This window comes from Haemorhous mexicanus, chromosome 4 (assembly GCF_027477595.1).
Source record: "Haemorhous mexicanus isolate bHaeMex1 chromosome 4, bHaeMex1.pri, whole genome shotgun sequence".
NCBI classification, from domain to species: Eukaryota; Metazoa; Chordata; class Aves; order Passeriformes; family Fringillidae; genus Haemorhous; species Haemorhous mexicanus.
In genome coordinates, this window is record NC_082344.1 from 67,999,146 (window position 1) to 68,017,112 (window position 17,967).

At 39.0% G+C, this 17,967-nt stretch overlaps 1 protein-coding gene across 1 annotated transcript in view; it reads right to left on the minus strand.

The window, feature by feature from the left end:
• The window catches only part of DOK7 (docking protein 7), a 59,428-nt gene that overhangs the window by 40,177 nt on the left and 1,284 nt on the right, over positions 1–17,967 (minus strand). The window contains exons 3-5 of the mRNA XM_059845256.1: positions 16,536–16,766; positions 12,529–12,729; positions 6,010–6,129 (exon numbers count right to left, since the gene is read on the minus strand). Coding sequence (XP_059701239.1) covers positions 6,010–6,129; positions 12,529–12,729; positions 16,536–16,766 — 552 coding nt within the window. The remainder of the gene's footprint in view (positions 1–6,009; positions 6,130–12,528; positions 12,730–16,535; positions 16,767–17,967) is intronic.

Consider the following 17,967-nt stretch of genomic DNA (forward strand, 5'->3'; position numbering starts at 1 on the left):
GATGTGGATTATTTAGTTAGGTGTCCATTCCTATTTACACTGCAAGACAGCTCATATTAGGCATTGACTACCTCAAACCTGTGTGACTGCTTACTCAAATGAAACCCCCAGTGTTTCCATATGGACCTCTGCCAAAGGAACACACAACATTTGGCCACCAGCACCTGTGGGGCAACCCAGACATGTCCATGCAAAGATCTGCCCAGTAGCATACAGTGTTACAAGCTGCTGCCTATTTTTTAGTGTCCTCTACTCCAGTTACTTTGCTGTATCTAGTTAAATGCCTTATGTCCAGAAAAGGTCCAAGAAAGATGTTCTACAAGCACTCTCAGTATAAAGTTGTCATAACAGATCAGCAAATTGGGCAAAGATGCAAACAGACACTCACCCTTCTGACACCAAAATATTGTCAGTAGGAAAGATCCTTTCACTTTCCTCAGAATATGACTACTTAACAAATACAGATGTTCAGGGCATAACTAGGGCACCTACAAAACAACCAGTTTTTGGAGTAAATTATGTCCCTCTTACAGACAGCAAAAGATGTAATTTAAAAAAAAAAAAAAACTAAAACAAAAACAAAACTGGTCAAACAACTGATCTTGTAAAATTGGCTTATAATAAAATACAAGATAAGGTAAGAGGAAAGTTGGAGTCAGAAAGTTTGCACTTCACATGTTCAATTGCTTCCAGAAGTCAAATTCCCTATCAGCTACACATTTACTGAACACACCAGGTTTCATCCAACAACATAAAACCTCTAGGCATACTGTCTGTCCAACAGAACTGGAAATTTTTTTGTTAAACTCCCCCTAAAGATTGTCTATGGATAAAACATTTGTATAAAATTGTATTCATAGTTATGTGCTGCTTTCATCACTCAGTTTTGTGGAAGATTAAGCAGAAGAACCTTCCTTAGCAAGTTCTAGGAAGTGTCAAGAGAAATAACTTTAAAACCTGACAAACATACAGTAACTAAGTTTTAGGTAATTACCTATCAGTCTTACCCAAGTCTTTGTTTCACCTTTAATCTTCTCTGCTAATAAGCCAGACTTCTATGGAAAACACACACAATATTATTTCCCAGAAGTAACAGATTCTTGTACCAGTATCTTTGGTTACAGATGACCAAGCTCTAATCAGGACATTTTCCTAAAGGATCTGACTATGGACTGAAGTCACTGGCAGGCACTTGTTAGGGACCAGTCCTCACTGGAGTGCATAACCTGTGACCTCCCATGAGTGCTCTTGTGATAACATTTTTTCTAATACCTTTTTTAGGCCATAATGCTGCAAAGTTGGATCTGTTGGCATCATCCTCTACCTTTTGCATGCCCAATACACACCCTCTAAATAACTGGGTGGCAATTTGCCACGTGAGTAACTCAGGGGCACAGAAGCAGCATGACTGGTACTGAGACAGCTGTCCAAGGAAGTTCCAACAGCTTCTGCCCACACAACATCCGAGAGCAGCTCCAAGAACAATTAGAACCATCCTTTCCCAAACTGTTAACAAATGGATCCTGTCCTGTGATTTATTCAGGTCCTTCAATTAATACATTTTTTATCATTTTCCAATCAAACATGAATCCCTTGCTATGAAGAAAATAATCTTCTGTGTGAGGCAGTCATCAAAATCTTCTTAAACACTGCTTTGGGGCAAAGGGGAAGGATTACATCAAATTTAGCTGGACTAAAAATGCCTCTGCTGGAGATTTTATTTTTACATTACGTTGGTGGGTATTCATTAAAGCCACATCAGCTGCTCATCGTGGGAGATTTAGAATATTTTGGTAACATAAGAATAAAGTGTCATAGTAATTCAAAGCTCCAGGGATGTTCAATAAGCACCTGTCAGGAAAAAATGTATTGTATCCAGTTCAGTCAGCAGCTCCCTAATTGATTATATGCACCTTTAAAATGCAACATTAGTTAATTACTTTGTTAAACAAAATTAAATAAGTTAGGCTGAAAATCTCTCTTTTCTTTCTTCCTGTGTAGGCACATTTGTAAACCAGGCCTGGACCCTCACCTTCTTGCTAACATCTCCACACCTTGTAAGATGTCTGGAGGAATGAAAAGATGTCCTAAAAGTTTGAGGAGGTACACTTGGTACAAATACTGCAGAAGGCAGCCACAGAGCTGTCTTGCAATGGCCAAAGATGTATCAAGCTTCAACAAAGAGCATGAGATGGATCCTCAGCAAGCAGTAACTGTATACTCTCCAGTCACAAAGCAGCCTGAAAAAGCTTCCAGAATTAAAAGAGAGCACCCAGACTAACAACATTACACCTGGGGTCTTTTCAGACTGCAGGACTAGACTGTCACATAATCAGATATAGAGAGTACTGGCCTGCCCACTGATAAAAGATATCCCTGATGGGCTTTTGGGCCAGGTTTGGCATTCAACATGAATCCTGCTAGTGAAAAAAAGGAGTTCAACACACACCTGATAAACAAACATCTCTCAAATAATAAGCATGCAATTCAGTATAGATTACAAACCATGCAATCAGAGATTCATTATTAAGTCCATATCTAGACTTCTGTCAAGACAGAATGTAAATTCTCTGGACTGTTTTCAAAATATCTCTTCAAGAAAAAAAAAAAAAAGAGATCATGCTAGCAGCCAGTTACAGCAGTTCTCTTCCAACTAACAGCTGGGGAAAACAAGCCATCCATAGCCATCACCCATTTGAGACCTTTATTTTAAATATTACACTTCCTAAAAATATCTACAGATACCTATACCTACATGACCTTCACATTCCCATCTTCTGTGTCTTTGGGGGGTTTTATGACACCTGATCGCCAGCTTTTAACAAATTAAAACTTCCAATCTGATATCTCCAATCTAATGGAGATCTCAATAGGACTATTGTAGTACAATTTTGAAAAATTAATGGACTCCCAAAATACGCAAGACAAGTAATAAACCATAAAACAACTAATTTTCTTTTCCATTTCCAATTTATTTTGGGTGTACACATAATAGAATTATTTTTTTCTTGTGAGAATAGTAATTTAATTCCTTTCCAAAACATCACAGAATAATTCAGGTTGGAGGGGATCTCAGGAGTTCTCTAGTCTGACTGGCTGCTCAAAGCTGGTCTGCTGAGAGATTAGACTAGATTGTGATACCTTGTATGGGTAAGTCAAGTTTATAAAGTCCATTGCACTGGATTTTCATTGCATATTTTATAGATGACATCATAAAATAGGTACAGCAGTCATATATCCATGATATATATGACAAGAACATCATGCTTTTAAGGAAATAAGGTATTGCTTTTAAAACTACAATCCTGACAAGAAGATGTGAATATTATCCTTGAGCAAACACCCCTTGCACACCCAGTTTCTAAATTCCATTTGGATACTGGCTATTTTACATTTGTTTAAAAATCACTATGGCAAGTAAGAAAACTGGTCATTTTTCAGCCCTCTTCAAATCCCTACCATCTCCTATTAATTTCATGCTAACACATAAATATTTCAGCACCCCTTTAATCATATTGTTCAGCTGTTTGTACATGAAGCAACTGGCTTCATTCATTTATCCTTCCTACAAAGACAAGGACAGACTACATTGATTGCATAACATCCATAGATTATATTTGTGCTGTGGGAGTTGGTGTCCAACACTGTCACGGTGACTGTTTTTACCATATTACATTTTTTCTCTGTACATCTGCCCTTTGTGTGTTTTCCTTGCTTGAAAATACCACAGTGCTTCAAGCATATCTCATGTTTAAGTTGGAAAGGCACAGGCAAAGGCAAGATGCCAAATTCAAGTAGCAAACTGTGAAGAGAAGGTTCCTCTAAAAGCTTTTAAATTGCACAAAAGGAGAGTATTGCATACATAAAGTACAGTTGAAGCTGTGAAGCATTCTGCACTGCAGTAAATATGAATTACATAGACAAAAGGTTTCATGGTAGAATTCCCATTTTGGAAGTTTTGATCTAGTTGCCTGAAGTGTACAGATAATTAATCTGTTTACAAGCTGATGCTTTCAAGGGTTGAGTGAATTTCAATACCTGACACATGGTATGCATCTGGTAGACTCGACCTTTTCAAGCAATACAGTACATTCCGTGCAACAAGATACTTGATAAAGAAAATTAGTTTATGGATGAATCACCAGAACTGTACATCTGCGTGTGCCTTCAACAGATCTGTACAAGCTTCTGCATGGGATAATAAATAAATTTTAAAAATATATTTTTTCCAAGGAACACGTGCATAGGGAAAAACATCAAACTAGAAGAGAAAAGGGTAAAATACACAGAAATTAAAGTTAGAGGGCTCAAGGTAGGTTGGATAAATAAAGGCAAGGGATTCTGCAAAGTACATGAGCACAATTCTTGACAAAACACTTCTCCCGTCCAGGGAAATGAGATGAAATCAAGTGGATGAGATTTTAATGGCAAGTACATCAAGCACAGAAGAGAAATGGAAAGACCTCAGGAAAAAGATCTTCTCTTACAAAAAACACCAAATACTCCCCAGGACATTCCACATCCACTTCATGCACCTCAGTGAGGTCAGAGTTCCTGAAGGAGGGAAGAAATTGTGGTTTGTGCCACAAGAACCCACAAACACCAGAAGTGATAACTAACATGTGAAAGCAGATTTACTCCTACATTCTGAAAAATGAATCTTCAAAGACTCTGCTAAAATTAAAATTCAAGATAACAATTTTAAAAAAGCAAACAAACAAATAAACAAAAAAAAAAAAAAAGCCAGCAGAATAGTTGTTTGTAGGCTTAATTTTTCCAGACAGAACTTATTGTTTGACAAAAATTTGCTTGACAAGACTCAGGGGTTGTATATATATATTTACATACACACATGGTTCTAGATATGCAGAAAAATGTGCTCAATAGCAAAGCTTTAAACATAAACACTGATTTTTGTGTTTCTGTTATTGGGTTTTTTCTGTTTGCTTCTTTTTTTTAAACACTCCAGTTAATTGAATGCAAACATATATCATCACACAAGAATGACTTTTGTCTGCTACTCTGCTTGATTATTTAACTTACTTCAGCCTTACAACCATGAGAAAGACAACATGAACTGAGCCTTGTGTTTACTGCATTTACTAATTTTTAACTAATAACTATTTTTTCTATAATTTATTTTTCACAAGCTTCAGATCATCTAACGATCTAATAAGCTAAAGATCTAATATTTTCCATCACATTTCCTTCCTGCAATTATCTTAACCTTGTAACAGCAATAAAACCCTGTTGAACACTCTTACACAAACTCCAAGTATTCCACAAATCCCAGCTCATCCTTCACCATTCTTGCAACCTATTCCTACTGTATGCCACCACCAAATCACTGACAATTTTCTGCAATTTCATTTCTACACTTTTGTCCTGTTTGACAGAGTCATTCTGACTCAATACTGTACTTCATCTGCTGAAAGCCAAAGGAAATAGGCTTTCTTATGATGCCATCCAAATTCCTCTTTCAACACTGCAGCACATGCAGCACTTACCACGAAATAGGAAAAGGAATTTAATCCTCAGACATCAGGAAAAAAGCTCAAGTTGAAAAACTTAAATGTGATATGGAGGCTTGACAAGGTTTTCTAAGGCTGACAAGACTTAGAACTTCATTTTGGATAAACTCAAAATGCTCTAGAAGTTAGTTTTCCATTAAACTATCATAACAGCAATGCAGACATGGATCCAAGTTAAATGTGTAAGTTTAAAACTAAAATTTAGGGTTTCTTTCAATTCAAATTGCCATCTTTTAGTACTGTTAAATAAGAGAGGGCTGGAGTTAGCAATATAACCAGAAACATGACTGAACCAGAGCAGCACGGGGAAACTGGGTACATCCAGCTTATAAATCTGTACAGTGACATTTCAGAATGAAACCCACTTTGTACCCTGCACACCCTCAGTGCCTGCAAGCTGCTCTCACACCAGCAGCAGTGGGTGTGAGACATGACAAGCTCCTACTGCACGGGGTTACTCTGGACTTCCTGTATTAACCTGGGAGCACTGGACGCAGACCAAAGGGGCCTTTGGTCGGGGAGATGCCACGGACGATGCAGTCAAACAGAAAGCTGATCTGCTCCCCTTCAGCACAAGAGAGGAAGAAAACACCAGCCCCTGCAAGAAAGCACAACATAAATATGAACAGTTTTCACCCAGAAACATTAGAAATATATTTAGCTGAAGCTATTTATAATGTAGCAATCAAAAGAGTTTTAAGTGCAAGCCGTAAAAAGAAGTCAACAAGGCATTCTCCTGGGAAAAGAAATAAAAAATTCAAGTCAGCACACACACACTATACCACAAACATACATATAAACTCAATAGCTGTCTAATAATTTATGCTAATTTTATGACATTCAGGCAGTTAAAGTAGTGTCCTAGAATCACAGAATGGCTTGGGTTGGAAGGGACCTTAAGGATCATCTAGTTCCAATCCCCCCTGAATGTCAAAACAGACACCTTACTCTCAACAGCTGTCTGGGTCTTTTGTTCTTATTTACCCCTAAAATTTTGTAGGTCAAACTTAACCATGTAGGAAGTGTCAGGAATACTTAAAGTGTCTTCAAAAGAATGGACCAAGTTAATTCTACTTTTAACCACTTTTAAGCAAGAGGAGCTTTTTATATGCCAATAAGTTAGAATTTGGTTATATTGCTGGATTATAGTATAAATTTTCCTAGACTAAGTCCTATGTGTCTATTATTAACAGAATGTAACACAACTCCACAGGTTGTCATCAGATCTTTACCCTTTGCTCTATTCTGATATTTGCTTTCCATTCATTAAGAATAGCCCCAAGCAAAATTAGAATGAGATTCACTAAATAAACAAACAAGGTATGAGCTCCATGACACACGGCTGCATGAACAACACAAAAGACTAGAAGGGCTCCACAGAACATTTTAGAAATTGTCAGTCCAAATATAAATCACATCAGGGGAAAAAAAAAATTATTATCTTAAAATATCAGACAAAAGATCACCCCAATAACCAGCAATTTCAGGGAAATAAAACTTCAATAACAGACAAAAAAGGAAATTAAATTAGTATACAGGCATTGAAGAAGTGCTGCCACTTCACCAGAGCCAAGCATACTAGAAAACTCCAATATAAAATCTTAGACCTGCAGTAGGGTTTTGCACATAACTTTCCTTGTGACTCAGGCCCTAATTTGGACATATGTTTGACTTCTGCATGTCTCTAGCCAATTCTGAGTTGCATATGTATTTTTTTTAATTTTACTCAAAGAAGCAGAGCTGATCTTGACTAGAGTGACTGCATCCCCATCACTTTCCAAACATATGCCCTGTCATATCCCACAGGATACTCACATTTCACTTAAGAAATTTATACACTTTTGACAGCTTGACAAAGGGCTGTGTGATTCAAACAAAAAGGATAATATAAAGTGGATCACAAACCACAACACCTACTTGAGTAAATTAGGTATAACCAGCCAGCTGTAAACTAATCTCTCTAGGAAAAACATATTCTGGCCCACACTCTTTTGTCATTCTCAATTTATGTCACATCTAAGTCTCTCCCAGTTCTGCTTAAATCTATTCAAGACAACATTGTTAGAGGCATCTTCATAACTTGATTTGTCACTCCACCATACTTGCATCTCTTCAGATCTTACCTATCAAGAATTCTTCAGCCAAAGAAACATGAACACACCCTGGCTTCAAGATCAGAGGCCATCTAGGAGATTACAACACTAATCACACAGCCTGACAGATATGAAGGTTTCTGCTGGTGACTCACTTGCAGTCTTGCCCCATCTCCCCTTCCCAGGAGATGCCAAAGTCAGAGAACATTGTATTAGGATAAAAAAATCCTGAGTGCGTCGTATCCAGGAATTATCTGAAATTCAGCTTTTTCTTCGAGCTGACTTCTCCTCCCTGAACAGTACAGAGAATCTACAGGAACAGGACCTTTGCATTCCATGCAGCATAAGCAAGCAGGAGATAGACACAACACAGCAGAGGACATTCAGGTCTCAAGCACAGTGATCAAGCACTATGTGGCTTGATAATTCAGCAGAATCCTCCCTGTTGCCACTCAGGGTAAAAAAAACGATTCTTCAAATATTTCTGGACATAAGGAGTACATCTGGACCATTTTGTTCTTTTATCACCTTTGTCAAGAGTTACTTAAACTCCTAAGAGGCTCTACAAGCCTTTGACTTAAATGGAAACAAAGAAAGTAAATGTGTGCATGTGAGCTGGCTGCTTAACTCAAAGGATTTTTTCTGCAAATAACTATCAGTCATCTGGAAATCCTAAAACCAAATGTGATGACCTTTATGTAATCAGTGCAAAGAGTATATGTCCAAATCCAACAGAAAAATACAATAATCTCTTTGTAGATTCTATTATTCATATGAACCCCTTAATTGCTGACTGACTCTCACAGGAAACATTTTCTTTCTAGTTTTGGTAGGTACAACTAGATTGCAAGGGAAGGAAGAAGTCTGAGGGTTCTTGCAAAAAACATCAAGTGAGATGAATGAGTAGGTAGGGCTCAACTAAAGCATACATAAAAGCAAGTGATTATATTTCTTCTCTCCTTTCTTGAGAAAACTGAGAAATTCACTGCTGGAAATTACATATCTCAGTCGTGTGTTGGAACTGGTTTGATGCACAGGCATTTAGAAGCTAAGGAATGTGTGGTATGCACAGTGTAATACCATGCAGCTGTCCACCAGACTGAAGGGCTCACTCAGCTCTCTCCATGGGCTATGAGACTTGGTGAAAAGCAGCCTCCAACCACTTGCACAAGACTGAACCACTCAGCCAGTCAGTCCTCTGTGCAGTCAGCAGTAAAGAATTGTACAGTCCCTCAAACATTCAGAACAAGTTGCCAATTCCATAAAACTTCCAAGTACTACTTAATCTTGCCAATGTTGATTTTAACTCATCATATTCAAAAAGCAAACCCGTGGGCAAACACATTTTAAAAATGGACAATAGCCAAAAAATTACTTCAATCTCTGTAGCATGTGTGAAAGTAGGGAGGAAGAGTCAGTTCTTTCCCATTAATTACTACTCCTAACAGACAATACTAGAGCCTGAAGCCTTTTAGCTGCAGGACAGGCAGGAACCACAGCAGCTCATTCCATGGCAATCAGCATGTACATCCCAACCGTGGCCTTGAGCAGCCCCCTTCAGAGGAGATCTCACACTGCTCTTCTCTGTGGGGAAAATGACAGAGTATTCCTATTATTGCCCACTAAGATATGGGCATGACAACCAAAAATAGATAAATAGAGATAATGTTGGTTGCCTGCAGTAGGCCTAAGTAGGAGACAGCACAGAATATCTGGTTATAAACAGAAGTTTCAATCTATGCAACCCAGGCTTTTTCAAAAAATCCCAGATCTTGCCCCAGTTTAACCAGCCCTACTACTTCTCAATTTCAAATACATGCAGAAGGGAAAACAAGAAAGGAAGCACCAAATTTTATCAAAGCACCAAAAGGATCACAGAAATACTCCTGCTTATCCTGCAATTAGTATTTGTTCTTTCAAAGGGCACTAAGGGTCCCACAAGTTCCCTTCTTCAAGGAGATGCCGTCAGAAAATATGAGGCAGCTTTAAACCAGGCCCTGGCAGCTAATCCTGAAGCACTTGAACATTGGAGAGCCTGAATTCTCATGGTGTTAATGTGCCCTTTTATTACCCTACTTGAATTTTTTCACACTGACCTCCAAGTGAAGATTCTCTTGGCAACTGGTAATTTAAACTGGTGCACACTAATTGAGCTGGGAACTTGGGAAAGTGAGAGGCTCCTTTTTTCCAGCCTGTTCCTCCATGCAAACCTCTCCATTGACTGCTAGGCCAAGACACCAGTGTTTTTGCAAACGGTGTGTGACTAAGCTTCAGCTACAGAGAGAACAAAATTTTGGCCCAGAAAATAACTTATTTGCAGCTTTCAGAAGCAGAAATAAATAATTTTTAAATCTCTAGCAGTACAATTGTGATGTTAAGAATAAGAGGAGTCCAGAATGTATATGTTCTTCTTCCTATTTGTGAATAAACTTGCGTGAACCATCTTGAAAATGCACCTAGATTTAATATTTAAAATCTCAGCATTATCTCAGATGGTTTCCCTCTTCCTGGATTGAGTACCAAAGCCTTTGGAGTTGAATTAAACCTATACTAAGCAACTGAACATAATGAAGTGTTTTATATTTATAAATCTTTTGTGAGGAAGCAAGAAACAGAAAGCTAAAACAAATTCATATCCTCTTAGTCCTCAGTTCTGCCACAGATATATCCAAAAAAGTTCTGCTTCAGTTTGTGGCTTCATGTCTTTTGTTATGGAGAGGCAATCAAACCACAAGATTATTGATTCCTTTTAATTAGGTATTTATTACAGTGATATTTAAACCTTAAATTCACTAATCCTCTGCATTCAGAGCTCCATAGGATGAATGTGAGCAAAGATATGCTTTAACCTGTAGGAAAGTAACATTAATAATAGAGTCTGAATAATATTATATTACACTTACATGACAGGTTAATGGAGAGTGCTTTTGTTTAGGAATTAAAACAACTTCTGTAATAACATATCATTTTTTTTTCCCTGAACACTACTTGTTTGCCTCAAGAATTCCAGAGGACTGAGGCAAAAGCTATCTGAAGAAAGATGGTCTTTCTCTTTACCAACACACTTCTGTCAAGAATAACCAGAGTTATATTTTTCTTTAGGTTCTATTTTCAAAAAGCCTTTTCTTATAGTGGCAATATTAAATCAAGTGTTTAGACTAAACACATATTTAAATGTTGTTATGCCTGCGGATATGTTTGACTGCTTAGTTAAGGGCAACAACTCCTTTAACAAGATCAGCTTGAACTTGTAAAGAGTTTCCAACTGTGGCAGGCTATTTTGTACCAAATTGGCCATGCTGTTCTTCTCTCTGAATGCACACATGCAGGGGAAAGACAAATAACCTTTCATGGCAAATGAAAGGTCTCAGCTACCAATACACACATTTCTTAAGAATGATCCACAAGGTTGTGGGACCTTTTCCAAAGCACTTTTCTAATTATGTTCACTTGTAACCTTAAAAAAATATAATTTCATATTTTTAAAAGCATGCACACAGGAGAGCTACTGATGACCTCCTGTTTCTCACCAGAAATTAGCTTAAGTTTAAGGGAGGGAATAAAAAGAAAAAACACCATGGATAATTCAGGTTACAGCTCTGCATTTCACAGAATCACTGAGGCTGGAAAAGATCCTGACATAATCAAGTCCAACATTTGACTGGACACCACCATGTCAACTAAGTGCCATGTCCAATCACTTCTTAAACACCTTCAGGGATGCTGATTTCACCACCTCTCCAGGCATCTCATATCAATACTTGACAACCCTTCCTGGGCAGAAATTCCTCTCAAAGCCCAACCTAAACCTCCTCTGGCACAGCCTGAGGCCACTTCCTCTCATTATGTCCCTTGTTGCCTGGGAGAAGAGACCAATCCCCACTGGGCCACAACCTCCATCAGGTCAGAAAGAGGTCAGGAATTTGGGTTTCCACTCCATAGAAGTAGGGTAACCAGAATTTACAAGTAGAGCAACAGTATGCAAGTCCCAGGAAGAATATATTTGGATTTGGATCAACTCTGAAATCTTCTAATTTTTCAGTTTGTTTATCGAAAAAAAAATGCAAGGCAAACAACTTCACATCCAAACTGGCAATCTGCATATCCATCTGTGCTCACAGGCCATCAATTCAGCATGGCTCCAAACTCTGCTTATGAAATAAAAACCTTATTAATAAAAACCTAATTATATGTTATTATACCTGTGCATTTATTACCTATCCTTTTCAGATCTCAGATATATTTTATCTGAAGTGAGGATTTGAGAAGTCCTAAATTGGGCATGGGAACAAGAGATTTATCTCCATATAGCTACTAGGCTATGGAAACTAGCTTCAGCCTGCTTGCTTTCACTTTGACCCCAAATATTACATGGCTCCATCCCATAGTTACAAAGCTGCTAATAGGGAAGGGACCAGAGAGTTGTTCTAACTTTAAGGAGTAAAAAGTCCTCTGTGGGATTTAGAAATTAGCATTTACAAAATGAGAACATTGATGCTGCCTGGAATCCAAAGCTCCATATCACTTTCCCCTCAGCAAACAACAAAATAATCATAATTTAATAATCTGATCGTTAGGCCATTTTACCTTATCTCCTGCATAACACAAGCCATAAAATTTCATCACCTTATTTTTGCTCTGTATTCAATAGCAGGTTTTGACTAAAAATCTTCTGGAGAGCCACAGGGCAACTTTTAGCCAGTACTGCACATGGTCACATTTCTCCTGAACACCACGGTTGAAGCCTGCAGAAATCTACTCAGAACAGACCCTCTGATAAGAGGCTGCCTGTTTGACAAAGTAGCACAGCTGGTTCTGCAGTCTCCACTTGGAATGAGAGTGCATTTACATTTCTGCAAAAGGCATTGAGCAGCATTTGGAGGACAGGTTCCATTTGTACTTACAGAAGCCGCACCTGGTGCCCCCTTCAAAGATGAATCCGTTGGGGACAGCCCCGTAGCGCCGCAGATCCGAGAGCTTCCACTGCCCCATGACACTGGGAGGAAGGTCTTTCACCAGGACAAGGATGTCATTGCAGAAATGCAGGGTAGCAGGCCCACTCTCTAGTTTTGTGCCAGGGGCTACAAAGACTTGAAATCTATGAACTATCAAATAAGAAATAAATATATTACTACAGAATATACAAGTGTTATGTAAGTCATTCTGCTCAGCTGTGGTACTTGGACCAAACCCTGCCCACACCATGAGACTCTGGCATAAAGATCTACCTGGAGCCCAGACAGCCACATGTAAGTAGCTGTAAGGCCATTACTCTCTATTATGCCACTTTAGGATTGGAAAAAATCCACCATATCTTGGCCTAATGCTACAAATTATTAAAGTTGCAATGCTACATTAATTTATCCTAAGTCTTCCAGGGTAATCCCTATCTCAGATTAGTCACTCATCCAGGCCAGACTTCACTTACCTCTTCCATCCTTGCATCATTACATGGGTTGCTCTCTGTCTCCTCCTCTAACCTGTGTCTTTCCTTTCCCACACGCATGCAATAAAAATAAAATGGTGCTCAAGGAGCCCAAAAGCCAAGGCTCAAAGAACTAAACAAATCTCTCTATCACTGACTCATCTGCAACCTTTAATAAACTGCTTCACTTCCTCCCTAGCAGTAAAATGAGGAAAATTACATTTTTCCACCTTTCATGAGTTGGTAATGGTAGATGCCAAGACATTTTAAATTACTAGGAAACTAAGTGATTTGTAAGTAACAAACACTTTTAGATGTCAGTTAATTTTTTCACATTTCACCTCCTGAATTTTAAAAGAGTGGAGAAAGAAAAAGAAACACCTATCTCATTCAAGTTTACAAAATCCAGGTTCAAATCCCAATTCCAGTATCATCTGTATTGCAGTATCCTTACCTAAGTAGTTATTCTAGGCTGGTCTCCCATTTTCTCTTCCAGGGCTATTGCATTCTGAATAATAAGTTATTGGGATCACTTCAAGGGCTCAAATCTCAGTGTTTCAAAGGGAACAATTAAAGTGAGCAAGCATATAATTCTCAAACAATTGTTTTGACCTCCACTACTGCTCTAGTTTCTTTTATATTGTGATTAGACACAAAAAAACCCAACCAACAAACAAAATAACAACAAAAAACCCACAACAAATTAAAAAAAAAACAAACAACATCTGTCTTGGTAGAGAGAAGCATCAAGACTTATATTTCCAGAAGGACATTTTTGGTGGTGTTTATCAAGAAGCAACATAGATTTAATTTTTGGTTATGCATCAAAGATCACACAAACAACTCCCCCCCTGAAATCTACTGGGTAACTTCCAGGTACTCTCAGTTCTTGCATCAACTCTTCCCTGTTTCTTGCCCAGGCCTCTTCAAGCATCACAAATTTCATCTGGGTCTGAGTCTTGCTTCTCATCTAACTGCTTGCTGTATTCTTAGTCACGATCCGATCTGTAAGCCAACTCCTCATCTATGACATGCATTTGCTAAGTTCCCTGAGGCTCCAGCAGAATTAGCCACAAAGTCATTCGAGTGAAATGTGCAAGGAGACAGAGATAGATCTAACTAACCACAGCTCTGCTTACAGCTCTGCCAGCAGCACTGCTAGGGAGCAAATCAATAGTCACACCATGTCCCCTTTTGGGCACGCAGTTGTTACGCAACCTGCTTAAACATCAGCTATCAAAAAGACAGCAAAACCACCATGATCAATAATGCTCAGAAAGCAATCTTTAATGCCATCTGTACTCCTCTGCCCAGAATTTTTCTGGTAATTAAACCATGGGAGAAGCAGCATCAGGACTCGTTCTGCTCCATAATCAAGGAATGAAGCCCACTCTTCACACAATCAGTTGCAAGTTACAGCAGCTGCTGAAAACAAAGAGCTCCAGCCCAAGTTCTAGACCACTGTCAAAATACAGCATACCCAACTCTGAACAAAGCCAAAGTAAAAGGAAAAGCATATTTGAAAATAAACCTTTTTCCATACACTGCTCTCTTGGTAAATTGGATTTCTTTTCAAAATTCTTCCCAGCCTTTGACTTCTCTTACTCCATAAAAAAAAAATTTGTGAAGACACAGAGCTGAGTATATCCCTGAACAAAAGGTACTACAGAAATCCATCACTTTCTTCAGCCCATCTTTTCCTTTCCACAGCTATGCACTGACCTGCAGTACGCTAACTCCTCAAAATGAGTTGTGAGCACAAGCACATTCCAGGAATCACATCCACCTCATCTGCTAAAAACTGAGAGAAAACACTGGGAACTCCAGTGTGAACGCCTCCATTCTGTGGTCTTCATTCAAGAACAGCATCAGCTCCTTTCACTTTTTTTTTTTGCTTCCCAGACTCTGAGGTCATCTCTCCCTAGCCTATTTTTATCATCCAGCCACTTTATTTTCAAGGCACACAAAGGCACCCTTACTACACTTTAACAAAAAACACCAAGTCACCATCCTCTCTTCATCTACATCTTCTCTCTTTTCTATTCCTCTATACTCAAACTAGACTCCCTTTGAGTGCATTCTCCTAATTGAGCATAAACTGAAAGACAAAATTCTGTAAAAAATGTCAATGCTTTCATTTATTCTCCTGCCCCTAAGATTTTTTGCAATAAACTTTATACAAATTATTGCCAGTTCAACCAATTACACTTGTTTTATTTCTGCATTTCTTCACTTCCACATACACAATCTCACCCACTTCACAGGACTCGATGGCTGCACATGTCATAATCCAGAAGGCTCTATTCCTACCTCATTCACAGCTTTCCTTGAAAAAACCCTATGCTGCTTTTCCATGTCCTCCAATCCCAACCATAACCCTCACACCCAGACTGAGATTGCTCCAGCACTATATCAGTGCAAGATCATAAAAAACAGACCTAGTCTGTTTTATTCAAGTACTCCTTCAGCTTTTAGGACAAGCCTATGCTATATATAGATCCCAAACCTAGTTCAAACAAACAAACAAACAAACAAAAAACCAGCACTGGAAGACTGCAGAGCTGTATCATCAAAGTGCACCAACCACTCCAGCTACTCATGCTTGTATTGTTCAGCAACCCCTCTAACCTTTCCTGTTATGCAAGGCTTCATATTTGATAGCCCTGAGAGGTACATCCACACATCTCACTTCTTATAGTTGTACATATTTTTACTGTAAAATTCCCAGGCCATCTTTCTACATATGTACTGCAAAGGAACGAGCCCACAAACCCAACAGATGGCAGAGCATATGTAACAAATGATAAAGATTGCTAATGTGTGTCTCCCACACACCTACCCTCCTTCCCTAGTTATGACTAAACAAACATAAGACAGATACTATGGATTACCAACATTATCACTCTTTGTTCACCACAGTTCATTTTAGAGCTGCTAACCAAGAAAATAAAATAGGAGGAAAGAGAAAGGTGAAGTTAGCTGGAAAGAATGTGTCTGATGACACTCCTTAGGGCAAAAAGTCTCTTTTTGAAATGGCACACTAGCAGCAATGAGAATTATCAATGTAACATCCAGTAGGCAGCTCAGCAAACTGGGCATGAACTGGCAAAGCTATACTCAGGACTTTGCATCTCTTAATTCAGGCTCCCCCTGAGTCCTTTTGCCAGAATCCCTGAGTCAACTGTAGGACCAGAAGCAGAAGTTTGATCACTTTGTTTCAAAGCTACACACCATTAGTTTAAAAATCAAAACCCCAAGTTAAGAGCTGTCATAGTTATCCATCAGTACTGGGTGGTACTGTAGTCAAAACCTATTGGAAGGGATACCTGCTTTAACATTTAAGGGGGAAAAGAGTTTGTCCACTCTCAAATGAGTGACAATCTTGTCCTGAACTGTACTGTTTTATTTGCATTTTAGCTTCACCTTTCTTTGGCTTTTTATCCAGAGGGGGGAAAAAACAAACCAGTGTGAGAAGACAAAGGTTACCTTCCCCCAGACTGTAGCGTATTCGCACATCCCAGGCGTACATGGTTTCCTTGTTCTCAAATCCCAGCATCACAACCTGGGACAGACAGATGATGGCGAGCGTGTGATTCAGGCCCTCATAGGAGAGCCCAGGATCCAAGCCACAGATGTCTTCTAAGGTCATGCTGCTCCTCTCCTTATGCCCTTTTGCTCGTTCAGATTTATCCTTGTACACCAGCATGAGCAAACAGTCTAAAAGGAGCAAAACTGTCAGAGATGATGATGCAGAGCACAGACCATAACAAATTTCTCAGCACTCTGCTGCAATACAAAGGAGCTTTAGACAACTGCAGGATCAGCTTGATCAAGTCAATGTAAAACTCTGACTTCTTTTCACAGCCCACCCCCAGATAGTTTATAGTCCTCATTATCAGGAAGCAAACACTGAAGGTGTGTTTTAAGGGTTAAACTGCAGGCTCAAAAATAAGGAGGTCAGTAATAAATGTTCCCTATTTTATTCAAAGTCCAGTGGCATTTCAGATCCTCACTTGAGTCTGGTGGGGACTGATTCATTAATTCAGAGCATTAGGAACTATGCTAGGATAGCTGTTCACATTACAGACTCTAAAGACCGAGAGGCTATTGTTGTCTGTATTTTCATTAGAACATACTGAACCACAAATGAAATTCTTACAGTAGCTCACAGATTACCCAACCACCAAATGGCAAGCAGACTGCACTGCGAGATTGCTCCTGTCAGCTCAGGTTTCCCCGTTAAATGCTACACAGCAGCCATTGCTAAAAATCATTATGTGCCACACCTTCTTTTATTTATTTATTTTTTAATGTTTGCTTGCGTCACCAGATGTTATTAACCCCTTCCCAGAGGTGTTTATTACACAGTAACCATGCAATGGAAGAAACCAGTTCAAGTGCCATGGTCCCAGGGCGAAAGCAAGCGTTTCACAAGCAAACCCAAAAGGAAAGGGGAGTCACCTCTCCCACCTTTTGCATTTATGACAAAAGCAGCCCTCCTTCCCCCACATTCATTTCCTATCACACAGCATTCAGATGCAGATGAAACTAATGGTCAAAATCAAAGCTGCAACATCCACAGCTTAAGCTGAGCTACAAACCCCAAAAGACAAAGACCCCCATGCACTATTTTATAAATACTGGGGCTGGTGCTCCCAGCCTCACTAAGGTGCCCTGCAGCTCTCATCTGGGCAAGGGACTGGCAAAATCTCCATCCACATAGATGAAAAATGACTGAAAGACTGAACTGTCTGCTAACTAATGCAGAGCTTTGCATGGATTCCCAATTGTCTTTGTGCACCTGTTAGCAAAAACAGCTGCAACCATGGTATTTAAACATTCTGCAATACAGTTGTGTGTCTGAAGAACAGCTATGGTTTACATACCAAGAAAAGCTAATCACATGGGCCTTTTTTAG